At 31.4% G+C, this 15,556-nt stretch overlaps 1 protein-coding gene across 4 annotated transcripts in view; it reads left to right on the top strand.

Annotated features, from left to right (window-relative positions):
• LOC140434503 (very long chain fatty acid elongase AAEL008004-like) overlaps positions 1-7,126 on the top strand; it is a 187,071-nt gene extending 179,945 nt beyond the window's left edge. For all 4 annotated transcript variants that reach the window (XM_072522815.1, XM_072522814.1, XM_072522817.1 and 1 more), the window contains exon 8: positions 2,592-7,126. In XM_072522815.1, the coding sequence (XP_072378916.1) occupies positions 2,592-2,771 (180 nt within the window). In that variant the 3' untranslated portion in view covers positions 2,772-7,126. The remainder of the gene's footprint in view (positions 1-2,591) is intronic.
• Positions 7,127-15,556: the final 8,430 nt, after the last annotated feature.

Raw genomic sequence — 15,556 nt, 5'->3', positions numbered from 1 at the left:
AGAATATGACAGAGAGTGTCCCATATTCTTCTGTTCTCCATACTCCTTAGTCGTTTATAAATTGCATTTCAGTTTGTTCGTCTTTACTAGAATTACGTCGGTTCTGATATAGTTTAACGTCTTCAGTCCATCATTCGAGACAACTACCTCTTTAATGAAACAAGATTTGTATCATCTTCCCTTGGGCTTTGTTCAATTCTGGTTTTTTCATTTTTTCTAAAAATTCGTGTCCGAAATTGTTGGTTCTAGGAATCCCAACAATTTTCATAAATCGTTCGTCTAATAATGGTGAAAGTTCTTCTACTTGACGAACTTGAGGAACATTTGCGGACTATTTTGTCTATAATTAATATTATTCTGCTTCAACGATTCCTGAATCCTTTTGGTATAATGACACAAAGGGGAATTGGGTCAAAATATTATTTTGTTGTCCTGATGATGGTTTTTAATAAAATTAAGCATATTCAATAAACATCTTTTGGTATAAAGGTCAGTATTCAGCTTCCCCTGGATATCGTCCAGCATACAGTGTTGAAATCCCACCCTCGGAAATTACAGATCAAGGACTTATGTCAACAAATTTCGCTTTTGCATTCCAAAATTATAAATCTAAAATCTATCGTTGCCTTTCATTTCAAAAATTTCCCAAAAATCGCTTTCGTCTCAAAACTTTGCAACTTGCAGGGTTTCTTCCGAGCTCTGACTTGTGGATATATTTTGGATATTTTCTTCTTTAGTATTTTACACCAATTCGGTCTTTAGGGTATTGTACCAGTCTATTAATTCGATTTTGTGTCATAACAATAGGTCTTCTAGTTTTCGACAAATGAGTGCCGGGGAGACTTCCTTGGTGCTTTTTTTTTTTCGTTTAGAGATCATCTCGTGGATAACATTTTGATATCTGAACGAGTTACAAAATCATGTTTGGGTAGCTCTTCAACACACCAATACGTTTGCGAATTTTAAGTTTGTAGGACATTTGTCAATAAAAACAAACCGCGATGGAAAACAACTGAGAAACTAAGAAACACTTATTTGTTGTTTATTTTAAAATTAATGATACATAAAATATTTTACGTATCAGTGTAAAATCCTGTACTTATTTTTTGTACATTTCGTGTACCATCCAGTTCTTCCATCTGAAATCTCGTTCCTGTGTTCTTGTGTTCCAATGCTCGAATGATAGAGTGCAATCCATTTTTCCTCATGGTCAGTTCATGCATTGGCAACATTGGGATATTCTGCAAAACTCCTAAAACAGTTTCAAAAAGAAACTAAGGAACTCTTGATCTCATGATCGTGTCTAATTAAGAATGATATATAAATTTAGTTGGATTTAATAGTAGAAGATCACTATATGATTTTAGTTGATCTAAGAGGTCCATAATGAAATCATGTCGGTCTCTTTTTGTCTGTCGGTCGATCTCTGCATTAACTCTTGAAGAAAAAATTTTAGAATCTTAAGGCTTGGTACATAGGTTCCTCTTAATATAAGGAAAAACACTATTGAATTTGAGTTCAATAGGTCTCGTATTCTTATGCCTTTTCACACATTTGAATTGAAGTGAAAAAGACTATTGAAGTCAATAGAGAGTATTTTATTTTTCATATTCTAATGCCTTTTCTTGAGAAAAAAATCCTAACGTTGAAACTTAGTACAGAAGTTTCCCATGATGTAAGGAAGATGGTGAAAATTTAAACAGTTCTATTACACTAGTACAATATACTTCTGTATTTCTGGCACAGGTTTTTGCAATATTGCGATGTGCAAAAGAAATTAACATAAGAGCTTTCGAAATGAATCGGATATTGGATCGAATCAGAGCTCATAAACCCTCGACAGACTTGCGTAACAGAACAGTGTTATATGGATTTTAGCCCACCGGGGAATACACGACAATGACAAAGCTGATTGCCAGAAGAGCATTAGCTACGAAATACTTCGGTCCAGAGCCGGCCGTGGGAGTACCAAAAAACATCGTTGGCAACCGAAAAAAAGAAACCATAATTCATACTGGGAAAATATAACCGGTCAAACATATGGCAATATGTATATTAGACGGACATGTGCTCCCTGAAGTACTACGAAAAACAAGCAGGACTCAGCTTAGAGTCATAACAGGCTTCCTTAGTGGACGTGCGCAAGTCAAGGGACATTTGCATACAATGGGATTGATTCATGGAGACTTTAGCTGCAGTCTGTGTAGTGGAGAACCTGAAACAGTCAACCAAATATTGCATGTCTACGAGGCATTACATAGCAATCGACAAACACCAAAAATATATGGTACCCATTGACTAGACCTAGACCTGTACTTACAAGTTTTCACAGGGTTACAGAATCCTGGAATGGGTATCATGAAAGAATGGAAGATGTGCAATAAGCCTACTGGTTCCACTACAAGTGCAGTGGCAGGCGGTTACAACCGACAGCTTCCATAAAAAAGGAAGAATCCTATTTGGAGCGAACAAGTCTTCTTCTTCTCATATTCTTATCTTTTCTTTTTCTTGAACAAAATTTTTCAATGAATTTTAATATTTTTTTATTTTATTTTAGACCAGGTGTATTAATATTATTTAATTATTTTTAGCCACTTCTTGAAGAAGAAAAATCAAACGGCGTAACAAAATCCAGTAGTAACGGAAGCGCAAACAACGGCTACATCAAAAGTGAATTCTCAGAATCGTACGAAGGTTACGCGAACGGAAGCACAAAGGGATTCGTCACACAATCTATAACCAAACCAAACAACACCAAGAAGATAGAGTAGATAAGATCAATTGTTTTTGTTTTTAATTTTACCTAGGTTTAATATTTATATATCAATTACATCAAATGATTTTGTAACAAGACCTGGAAATTGCTACTCAATAAAATTAATTTATAAAAAAATAGTATCCAAGAGTTTTTACACAAAATTAACAATCCTTTTTATGTTTTATATATTGTCTGTTATTTTAATAGAGCAAAAATCTTCTGAAATTTAGGAAACCAGTACATCACTTGTTTAATTTTACACATTTATTTCTTCCCTGTAGGTACTGGTCTCAAACTTAAATCATGATGATGTGGTAACAAATTTGTTACCAGCTTTATCCGTCTAAACAGTACTCTAAAATGAGACAAATTGGCTAGAATTTAACCTAGTTCCCTTTGAAGTGGTATAAAAACCGACTCCCAACCACTTACTAAAGCTTGTGTTGATGATAATCTTTGCAACCCTTTATGGAGCGGAACTCATTTTTTCTTTTCAATGCGAATATTTTTGAAAATTGTGAAATCAAATAAACCTTAGAGAAAAAAACCTAAATGTTCTTTAAATTTTTCCTTCATGGGGTGGTAAATATTGTTACCAGTGGACGTCTGAGCATTTACCATCACCTACGAATAACTGGTAAAGATTTCTACCTCTACATATACAGACTAAAACAAAAGTTGTAAAAGAGAAAAACATTATTTCAAACTTCATTTCTCATGATATACAGAAAAACATTCGTTGCATAATGTTACATGACATTGTTGGCAAATGAGATTGGTCCTTTTCTGTTATGTCATTATTTGAACTGCAATTAGCGCATCTACGGTATGTGCCTTTGATTTTGGATCAGTGTTTTTAGATCACTTGAATTCAGATTTTTTGAAAGATAAAATATCCACATGGTCCTTTGTATTATTCACTTCTTGCTCTAACTCATCGTCAGATGAGTATATGTAGGTTTTTGTCTTCTTAGCATAAGTCTCTCAGGAAGAATAATCCCAATCTAAAACTGTGAAATTTAAAGTTGAATGAATTTGTTGATAATCATAGTATAATATGCTGAAGAAATAAATAATATTCAGGTTTGTTTAATGTTAAAGCAATATTTGAGCTTGAAGTAGAGGCAATATTTTTGTGCTTGAATTAGATCCAGTGATGCACTTAGCACAGGTGAAATATTGTCTTCTGCATCAAAATCACTCTCATAGTTCGACATGCAATAATTATCCTCTTTCAGTTCTGCAGTGAGAAGCGCTTGCCATCGACTTTTCATATTTTCGCTCACTGGAAAAAACGTTTCTCTCAATTTTGACCCAGAACATCTTTTCTCAACAACTTTCAAAAGATATCTCATTTCCAAGATTTGTTGGCAGTGTTAAATAGATTGAAAAAACTTTTATAAATCAATTTTGATTATGAATATTGATTATTATATACTTTATTATTGCAAAATATGTTTCACTCTATATTTTATACCACTACACTTCTTATTAGCCCATATTTCAATGATTAAACTAATGAAAAATTAAAATAAATTACTATAAAGTATAAACAATAACACTGGTAAAGTAACCTACACAAATGCTCACTGGTAGCTATCTTTACCGCCCAATGACCTCCGGGTTGGTGCAGACGTACGCGAGTCTTGTGGTGTCACACCAACAATCCTTTTAACAGTACTGTTTGTGCTCACAGTCTAGGATTCATTGCCATAGGCTAGATAAATATTCTTTAAGAACAGTGGTAAATATAGCTACCACTGAAACTTAAATGGTTTAATGGATCGTTAATATTCCCAAGCACAAATGAGCGAGTGGATTGCCTTCAAAAATTAAGTTCTTATTAATACAATTTTTAGTTTAAATTAAAAAAATTTACAGGTGATTAGTTTATAGAGCACTTTTCTATATTATAGAATATTTTGAATCAAGAACTAAAAAGAAGATACTAAATTTACAGTATAGTTCGTTAATAATTGGATCCATAATAATTACGTATTACGTAAATATTCAGTTAGTATTATCAGTTAGATATAATCAAGTGTGTGTAAGACATGGATATTTGGAACCAGAAAGAAGTGAATTTTTTCACACTATATGCAGTAGTGTGTGAATTAATGGGAAGATCGATAATTTGAATTAAACATTTTTTAACGTTCTGAAACTGTTTTCTTGTGACATGTCTAAGTTAAATACTATGTTTATGGGTGGCATATTCCCATATACACATCGTATAGTTGTAGGCAAAGAAAAAAAAGAATACAATTCTAGATTCAAAGTGTTTTTATTGTTTTCTGATATTTGCTGACCTCAAATATATTTGATTACAGCCGCAGTTTACAGTTTAGTTTTTAGTTTGAGTTTAGTTAAGTTTGGATTACAGTTTAGTTTTTGTTGTGCAATATATTTTACGAGGCCTATACTTTAGATATTTCTAGCTTATCCGATTGTTCTTCCACTTTCAAGTGTTGCTGAAATTGTTCGCTTATTTACGTGAAGTTTAATTTACCTTACCTTATTAACACTATTCTTCCTTTGTTATTGTTTTTCTCTTTCTTTTATAGTTCACTTTTCTGTTTAACCTAATCGTGTCTCTTTTTGGCTCCAAAATCTTGTTTATGGCTCCTAAACTTACACCACACGCTTTGGCAATATATCTTTGAGCGATTGATGTGTGTTTACCGAAAGAACTGATCTAACTGTGACTTCTAGCAGTAATATCTATCTTCAGAAATAAGAAGCAAACATAACTTACTTTACAAAGCAAAAACATAATTGTAAAAAAACACAAATGCAATACGCCTGCGGCTTGCATGTGTCATTTCATTACTGTCAGAATGGTCACTACTTTCATATAAACGCGTTACCAACTGTTACAAATGTAATTTGTGAAAGTTATGTGTTCACAATAATACGCACAATAAGTACTATGGGTAATGAAGGAATTCTTAAAACATACTTTTGTGCGAATATTTAATGTGTCAAAACTAAAATAATGACGAAAATGGATCTATTTTACGTTACTAATTTAAACTTTAAATTTCGTTTAAAAACTATAAAGAGTTAACATAAAAGCTTTATTTACACCAAAAAAAAATACTAAAAATTTCACCCGTTTACTTTCCTGTCACCGTTTACTTTCCCAATAGCTAGATAGTTTAATATTTTTGAATCGAAAAAATGGAAATCGGTTGTTTTTATTTACAGTTTATTAAATTTCAGATGAAATCTTTAATATTATATTTTTAATCATTTCAAATAAAGCAAGATAATAATAATGTTTGACTGAAAAAAAGACAACGCTAACAATAGCTTGCACATGTCCTAATTGAATTTATATTTGAAATTCAGTGATACAATTCACTTATATTACATACTGATTTTTTCACTCATATAGAAAGCAAAAATAAATGAGCAAATACGACAAACAAAATAAACACACTTAGCAATATAATGTCAAAAAAAGTTACTATACAATTATCATTCCCCGAATTTAAATATATTACTCTTGCGTAAAACTGGTCGTAATAATAATAATAATAATGTATGGCATTTTTGCCGGGGAGATAATTTCGGATAGGCTCCGGCGCCAATTGCATCTTTAACCCTGTTTCAAGTAGCTATGTCGATGCACACTACTCCAGGGGGACTGACGGCTTTACGTTCCCTCCGAAGCACGGTGGACGGCTTGTATCATTTTTAGGCTTTCTGGCTTATGAAGCCAATATCTTGCCGCTGAGCTACGACCGTGCACAACACTTGTCGTGTTTCAACCAATCACAATTAAACAAATACAACGTAAATTAAACTTATTCTTTGTAGTTTTTAAATGTTAATAAATATCTATGCATAATAATGTATGTAAAATATTTCAAGCTGAAGAAAAAATTCACAAAACAATGTTTTTGCTGCCTTCTACTTTGTTGCTTCAACAATTTAGACTGAAGTAAACTGCTTAAATTGTTCGTATAAGAGCAACATGTCCAATTATTAACGAATCATCCTGTATAAAATCGATGCATTTAAAATCACTTCCAGGTCCTTGTTTTTTAAACTGAATGTATGCAACCATATCATCCTTTAAATCGAAAATCATCGCTACCAAATTTTTCACTTCTCACATTGCTTGCATAGATTCAGTTTTACTATGTACCGTATTGTACTTTGGGTACTAACTTTGTACTCGTGTTTTTATTTGTTTTATTTATGAAATATTAATTCGTTTGTGTAATTGTTTTCAAAATTATCTCAGGGTAATTTATCTGTCGAGATATACGTTGTCTTCGAGATATTTTCAAAATACAAGGCATTTTGCTATGAAGAATGTAAAGGTTTTTATAAATAAACAATATAAAATTATTAGGTTGACACTGCTTTTGCTTGATCCTTTATAGTGTTTAATTTTATTTAAAGAACTTTATCATTGCTTTCACAGAGCTGTCATGGTACTTATTATATTAGTGATAACAGGCGACAAACCATATATTATGTTTCTGTATAAAATGTTATATTTGACTTATTTATGAAACAACTTTGTTTCAATTAATGTCTTTTAGAGGCAAATAGGTAAATGAGTTATTTTGACTCTACATATAACGGAAGTACTTTTCATAATATATGTGATTTCGATATATTTTTGGAAATTAACACGTAGTCTGCCGTGAGATATTAATGTTGTGTTTCCTGTTGTTTTCGATAACAGCCGTGTGACGCACCTTAGTTATTTCGGTAGTAATTCTGCATTATAGCCACGTGTACCTCAGTTGTTGTCGCAATCCTATATAAGCAAGAATTATTAAGTAAAATACAACATAAAACAAATATTTGTCCTAACAATCAGACAAAAAGCACTAAACTATATAATAACGCTCACAAATTATTTGGTGCATTTATTTACCTGGAAAAAACTCTCAATGCAAAACTAGTTTTCACATGACGTGCATTTTATTTTTTTGGGCTCTCCCATACTCTAATAAAACCAGTAATCAAACAAAATAAAGAGGCTAGCTACGAATAAAAAATAAGCGGATTTAAAAATACAAAACATCAATATAGGGGGTAGGCTTAACACTTAATGCATGTATAACGCTTACAAGAAATAATGAAGTAAACATTTATTAAACATATATTAAGATAACTACAAACTGACATAATAAATATGAATGTATTTTATCCCTTTCCACCAATGAAGCACATGCATTTTCAAAAAAGTTGTACTGAAATAGGAAGTGAAAGCATACGGCAATAAAAAGAAAAACGAAGCATATAAAAATAAAATAACACAAAAACCGAATATACACAACCAATATAATAATATGAAAAAACATGCTAAGTATGTGTCATGATCCCTTGGAACTATAAAAATCATCACAATATGATCGATTCACTGAGCTTGTGAATATTTTGACAGAATCATTGTTGGAAACATACAACATAAAAATTAATATCACTCCTTAGTAATCACCTGTATAAACTTACTCTTGCAAACTTCTTTAATTTTAAAAAAGAAGAATAATCATGAATATTGGAAGTGCATATTCCTTTATTGTAATTAAAAACTTTATATTTGTAAATACTAATCATGACTAATAAACGATCATGACGTTTAAAAAAAGAAGGCGGTATAGTAGACTATCTGTCTCGACTATCGCGACTTCATACTGTTTTCTATATTTTTAAAATTGTATAATACACTGTAATAATAACAATGTATTAAAATAATTCAATAAATTATTATGTTTGCTCCTAACGACACCTACTAACGTATCAACAAAGGTACGCTGTATATTTCATCTGCATTGTTGCCAAGTATACGTTGTTTACTTCTGACAGATCAGTCAAAGTCCACTAACTATTAAATTAATAATAAAATATAATAGTCCAAGATCCCAGAGCGATCAGACATAACTTATTTTCACACAGATGAAACCTTAGAGTCTCAGTAGCGTCTCGCGTGCTTTGAATACCTGCGTATTTATGAAACTTGCTGAGTGACACCTGGGCAGGTACCAGGTGAGAAAGGAACTAAAAATAAGAGCTATTTAACTTAAATTTACATAACTGATTTTTATACATATTTTGTAGAATATTATTTTGAAAATACTATAATAAGTGTCAGACACTTGTCATGGACCAGAACTTTTGTCAGACGCTTTAAAGCTGCACTAAAATTAAATGAACTTTACTTACTTTTACATGTCTGATTTTTAAATATGTTATTAATGGTACTATAATAAAGTTATATTTAATCAGTCAGACAAATTAGAATGACCAAACATCTCTCAAACACAAAAATTAGTTAACTAGAAGTATGAGCGCGAGAGTGCTGTGCGCATGAGCCTCAGAGTAAAACATTCTAATTCATTAATAATAGTTACTGTTTTCGATCCGATTAAATATTTTTGCATCTCTAGTTTAATATGATGAACTCTAGCATTAAGATAAATATTAAAGTAAATTAATGTATTGAATATATTTGGGATAGTTAATTAATTCGGAGCAATTTGGTTTCATAAGAAATTATATTTACTTTATTGTAAAAAAGATACTAGTTAGGATAATTAAAAAAAAATAATTTTTGGTAAAAAATCTTCAACTGGGATTGACTGAAACAAACATTTTTTTATATTTTAATCATCATATTCTTTGTCGCAATTATTACAATTTTCATCATTCAACTAATCATGATGCTGCTCATCATCCTTATCATTATCAGTTATGTTGTTGCTGGCTGGTTGTTCTGCAAAAAATAGTTCAAAGAATTAAAAAGCAGAAAATCACAAACATAATAAATTCTAAACCTGAAATCAAAGTATAATACCTGTAGTTTGAAGGAATTCACTAAAGTTTGCTGGTAATTGGTCACCATCAAATCAATGAAAGTGATATTGGTTTTCTTCTAATCTCTACCCATTGTGTTCAGGAGTTAAAATGTTTGGTTGTTTTGCATTTGCATTATTCCATATGCTAAAAATGTAATTAGCACGGCGGAATTGTTGGAATAACTCACTTTAGCATGGTGGTAAAGTGCTAGCATCAAAATTTTTTAAATTTTTGCGATCGAATTCTTCGTTAATATTAGATACGCTGTAATTATTTAAAAACAATTGAAGCCGGCCAGCTATAAATTTCGCAGATAATTTTTTGGATTATTTTGAAAATATCTTTTTGGGTGGCTTCATCGGTAAACAACTCTGATTCTCCAAACTGCATGAAAGCTCGCTGATATTCATGTTTCTTCATTAATATATTGAATGGTCTTTGTTTACCCTTTTTAAAAAAGGCGGGATTAAAGTCATATCCAGTTAGAGCGTGAAACCCTGGCAAACGTCTACCTAAAAATGGTCCCAAGTACTCGTAAACCTTTGTCAAATTAATGTATCTCTGGTTATTTCCGGTGTCTGCGTTTAACCATACATTCGTATCATCATTTTTTAAATTATGCATATATCGTAACATAATTATCGCAATATCTCACTCACTCTGAAATGCAAGCACAGCACTCTCGCGCTGATACTTCTGGTTAACTAATTTTTGTGTTTGAGGGATATTTGGTCATTCTGATTTGTCTGACTTATTAAATAGAACTTTATTATTGTTCCATTAATAACATATTTAAAAATCAGACATGTAAAAGTAAGTAAAGTTCATTTAACTTAAGTGGAGCTTTAAAGCGTCTGACAAAAGTTCTGGTCCATGACAAGTGTCTGACACTTATTACAGTATTTTCAAAATAATATTCTACAAAACATGTATAAAAATCAGTTATGTAAATTTAAGTTAAATAGCTCTTATTTTTAGTTACCTTTTTCACCTGGTACCTGCCCAGGTGTCGCTCAGCAAGTTTCATAAATACGCAGGTATTCAAAGCACGCGAGACGCTACTGGGACTCTAAGGTTTCATCTGTGTGAAAATAAGTTATGTCTGATCGCTCTGGGATCTTACTCTATAAATAAATATCATTTGATAGTAAATTTAATTATTATATAAACTAAATAAGATGTTTAAAAATAAAATTTGTGTACAGTTTGAAATGAATTTATTAACAACTAACGATAAAAAAATAATACAACGCCAATAATACAAACAAAAATAATACTATAGTATAAACATTAGTGACGTTTTCGTGTCGTGACGATCCGCTTTGCATTTTACTATAAATAAAAATGAATACAACGCTAGTAAGCTTTGCTTCAATAAGCATTTAAAGTTTTGGTTTTAATTGATGCTGTTTTTTTTTTTTGTTGATAAACTGCATGTGAATATTTTTTTACTCTTAACATACAATTAATATTGTTTATAGTACATATAAGTAATTTGATTCTATAGTAACTTCCAGTGGAAGTCAAAATTTGACCTACATACCCAACATTAATTAATAAATTTACTAGAGACAGTTGGAACTGGATTCGGTGAATAGAGTATGGTAAAGAATCCTATCTAATTAAGGTTTGAAGCATAAAAAGAAATGGTGATATCAAATAAATATATGTAATTTACACCGTTTGTCTGTTTTAGACAGCACTCGATTTATTGTATTAACTTAAAAGTTTTCAATATTTTTGTACATTTTTCTATTGATGGACTGCAATCATAATAGTTATATATTTGTAAAAATAGTATACCCTGGTAAAGAAGTTATGTGCATCTAATCTTAAAAGACCTGGGATTTATATTAGGACCAGATGAGAAACCAAAAATTCTAAAATTAAATTTTATACCCCAGTGTTCTAAAATCGTAAAAATGTAATTGCAATATTTTTTTAATTATTGTAGATTTATATATGTACATATTTAAATTATTATTTATTTTTATATATGTATTATAATATTTTTACACTGATGATGAATCCCGCAGATTTCTATACTGAGCTTTTTTGTAACACTATTTAATTCTATCCTGACTTTATTATTGACTTCCTAAATATTTTATCGCTTCATTTCGTATTTGTATCTCAAATATCTCAACATTTCCAAATGCATCTTCTTCATGTTGTGCCGTGTTCTAACGAAGGTTGGCGATCAATTCTTTAAACGCTTCCCCATCTTTTGCAACGTGAAATATCTGTTCAACACTAAGGTTAGTCCAATCTCTGATATTCCTCAGCCAAGATTTCTTCTTTCTTCCCTCTACTCTTTCTTGGATGATGATGTGTATAAGAGAGTATTTATCGTTTCGACGTTGTGACCCAGACACGATGTTTTTCTTATTTAAATTTTTTATTTTATTTTATTTTAATCTGCATATGCTTCTTACTATGTACTATTTTTCTAATATCTCCATTGCTTGGCGGATTATCTCTCCATTCACTTGTTTTTTTCTTTTTCGTATCTCCACAGATCTAGAATTTAATTAGTTTTTCGTACGTTAAGGTTTTCTAGCTTTCCGGTATGGATCAATGAATTACCAATTCACAAGACCCTATATCCTACCTTCTTCTTATTCAAGTTCTTCTAACGGAGAATGGAAATTATTCTGGCAATTATAATTTTGATTGTTACTCGTCTGAATGTGGCATTTAATTTCTTTCGTTTGATCGGTATCTTCTATGATCCATACTCCAATGTTTTTATACTAGGATATTTGCTCAATTTCTGTATTATCTAGTACTGGTTTATCTCCAACATTTTTGTGTTTTCTTAATTACCATGAGCTGAGTTTTCTTCAGATTGGATTTTAATCCATAATTGTTGCAATGCAAATTGAGTTGTTGAGCATGGTGTTGCAATTCTTCTAGTGATCCCGCCAAAAGGACGGTGTCCTCAGCATAGTTTATGTTATTGAGTTTTCAACGTTTATTATTCGGCCTTCACTGACTTCAACCTGCGCTTATTCACATAATGCTTCACTATATAAATTAAACAACAATGGTGATAGAATACACCGTTGGCACACCCCACAGCGAATCTGGATATCTCAGTCAGTTTATTTTTAACTTTCGTTTACGCTGTGTGATTCCAGTATAGGTTACCTACACATAATTCTAATGTCTCTGCTGTCTATGTTTTTGTTAACAAAATTTCTTTAATAGGATTGCTGTACTGTCAAAAGCCTTCTCGAAATCAAGGAAACAGCCATATAGTTTCTGATTCATATCTAGGCGGCTCCACGAAGGAACATTCACTGCAAACAGTGCATACCGACTCCCTAGACCTTTCTTAAATCCTATTTGTTTACCTATTACTTATGTCTTTGTCTATTTTCTTATGTATTATATTGTATATAATACCGTACGACTTCTTTATATCCTACCAATTCAAAGATGCAGGTCCATTTTTCCGCAGGATTTTATAGTAATGTATTTGAATGTATTAAATTACTTTCGTTTTACCTTGGGTAAAATAAGATCATAATCGATTAAACCGTTATCTTCTTTCTATATCTTCGATTCAAATTATAGCAGACTTCCCTGCTGTACAAAGCTACCCTTAATTATATTTTTATGAATATTAATAAAATTAGTAAGACATTTGTCTATAACCAGGTTTAAACGATAAAATATACGAAGATGTGTAAATATTATAAATAAACAAAAATGGTATGGTTCTCAGGATATTGTCTTATGGCATTTTTTATAAACCATCTATACGAGTATTTGTCTCACGTATATATAACTCAACACTGCCGATATCTTGTAAAAGATCGAGAAGTGTTGACCGCAGACCAAAAGAATTCATTCAATAAGGCAGCTAACTACAGATTAAAGGCTGATTCATATAACACATGATTTAAGGACAAAGATATGTGCACTGTGACAGAATAGCGTGAATATATTTTATGCAAAGATGAAGTTTAACACAAATTTTCAGATAAAATATTAAAGTAGATACTAAACAAAACTGTCAAATGCTGGAAGCAATTTTCTAACAGTCAATTGCAGTCTATTACAACTCCAAAAAAATAGCACCAACCATAATTTTATCATATAACTCTTCACAGATCTAATTAACTCCCATTCCGATTGCACAGTATACCATACAGACGCGTCTAAAACTGAAAATGGAGTCTGAGTGGCAATAATTAACAGCACAGAGATTCTTAAACAGAATTCCAGATACTGCAACTATATTAACAGGAGAACTATATGCAATTTACCAAGCGATACTACACGCAAATGCAAATAAGATGAACAAAATATTAATCGTGACAGATTCTATGGCATCACTACAAATAATCAGGAAAATATACAGGCAATCCATTAGCTTTACTAATAAAGAAAGAACTAAATAAATTGCATACTAAAGATACAAGCATTAAGTTTCTCTGGGTCCCGTCCCTAAAAAGCTATTTCATAAGGCACCTGTTCGAGAACAGGAACAATAAATGGAAAATCACACCATCAAATCTTCAGGAGATAAAAAATAAGATTGGACAATGGCAACCATCCGAGGTATCCAGAAGAAAGCAAATAGTTATTTCCCGTTTACGACTTGGATATACCCAGTTTTCTCACAAACATTTATTCAAGAAACAATAACGCCCAATTTGTGGTGAGTGCGGTTCACTCCTTACGGAAAAAGATGTGCTAGTGGACAAGTGCGAAAAGTTTAATCGTCACCGAATTAAAACCGTTTACCAAACAATCTTGAAGATGTTTTGAATTCAGAAAACAATATAGATAACCTACTTTTGTTTTTAAAAGACTTTAATTTAATAAGGAAAGTGTAATTAACTGTTATCGTTCCGCTAATAACCTTATTAGGTTGAAGCGGGTTTTTTTGTAAATAAAAAACTGTCAAATGAATTCTCGGTAAAACGAGCTGTTAGAGCCGATTCTATGGTATCAATTCTTTCAACATATTCTTCTTGAAGCGCGACATCTACTTAGTGGACATTAGCGTTTAATTTGGTGATATTTATGTTATTAACTTCTAACCGGAAAAGAGATGCAGTTGTTTATGGATGTCACGAGCCTGAAATTTTAAAGCCAGTATGTTCGTTTTTTTTTTCCTGAACGTCTTGTTCCGAATATTTTGACTAATTTATATAAAAAATATCTTTACTATGGCAGAATAACGTGAATGCAAAGCTTAAGCTGGACTGTTTTACATACCTTGTCAGGTAAAATATTAAAAGAGATACTAAACAAACCAATTAAAAAAAATTGTTATGTCAGGATGTTCTTTTCCTTTTTGAACGTGTTCTTCCGATATTTTGCCTTGCATCACTAGATTTAATAATCTCCACTACTTCGGGTATCCCATTATATGCTCAAAATATGTTCAGTTTCGCTGGTTTATTTTTAATATTTTTTAAACATGGCATCTGTTGGGGTCCATGATTTTACTTCATATAGTAACTGAGAGAATTCAGTATTCTGATCTTTCTATCTACATTTACATTGTTTCCTCAAAACATTGTCGTGTATTTACAGTACCTGGCCAAATTATTAGGCCAAGCTAGGAAAAATTTACTATAAGTTATTTCTCTCATGATTATGAATATATTTGAAAAAAATTACTGTTTTGTTCTTTTTTGTGGATATTAACTCTTAGGTAATGAAACTGTACTAAAAAAGATAACAAAATAATTTTATTTATTAAAAATGTACAATTTTTACAAAGTAGGGATAAATATATTATAATACGGACATACAATATTTTGTATGTCCGCCTTTGGCTGCTAAAAGAGCTTGAACTCGTCGAGGCATGCTCTTGATACAGGCTTGAATAGTTTCAGAGGTGAGGACTATGATTCCACTCATATATGAGAGTTTCAAGGAACTCCCTTTTATTATAAATGTTTTTTTTTTTTCGCAATCTCCCTTTTCAGTAGTTCCCACCCATTCTCAATAGCG

This window comes from Diabrotica undecimpunctata, chromosome 2 (genome assembly GCF_040954645.1).
Source record: "Diabrotica undecimpunctata isolate CICGRU chromosome 2, icDiaUnde3, whole genome shotgun sequence".
In the NCBI taxonomy this organism is placed as follows: domain Eukaryota; kingdom Metazoa; phylum Arthropoda; class Insecta; order Coleoptera; family Chrysomelidae; genus Diabrotica; species Diabrotica undecimpunctata.
This window is presented reverse-complemented; position numbering and strand designations above follow the sequence as displayed.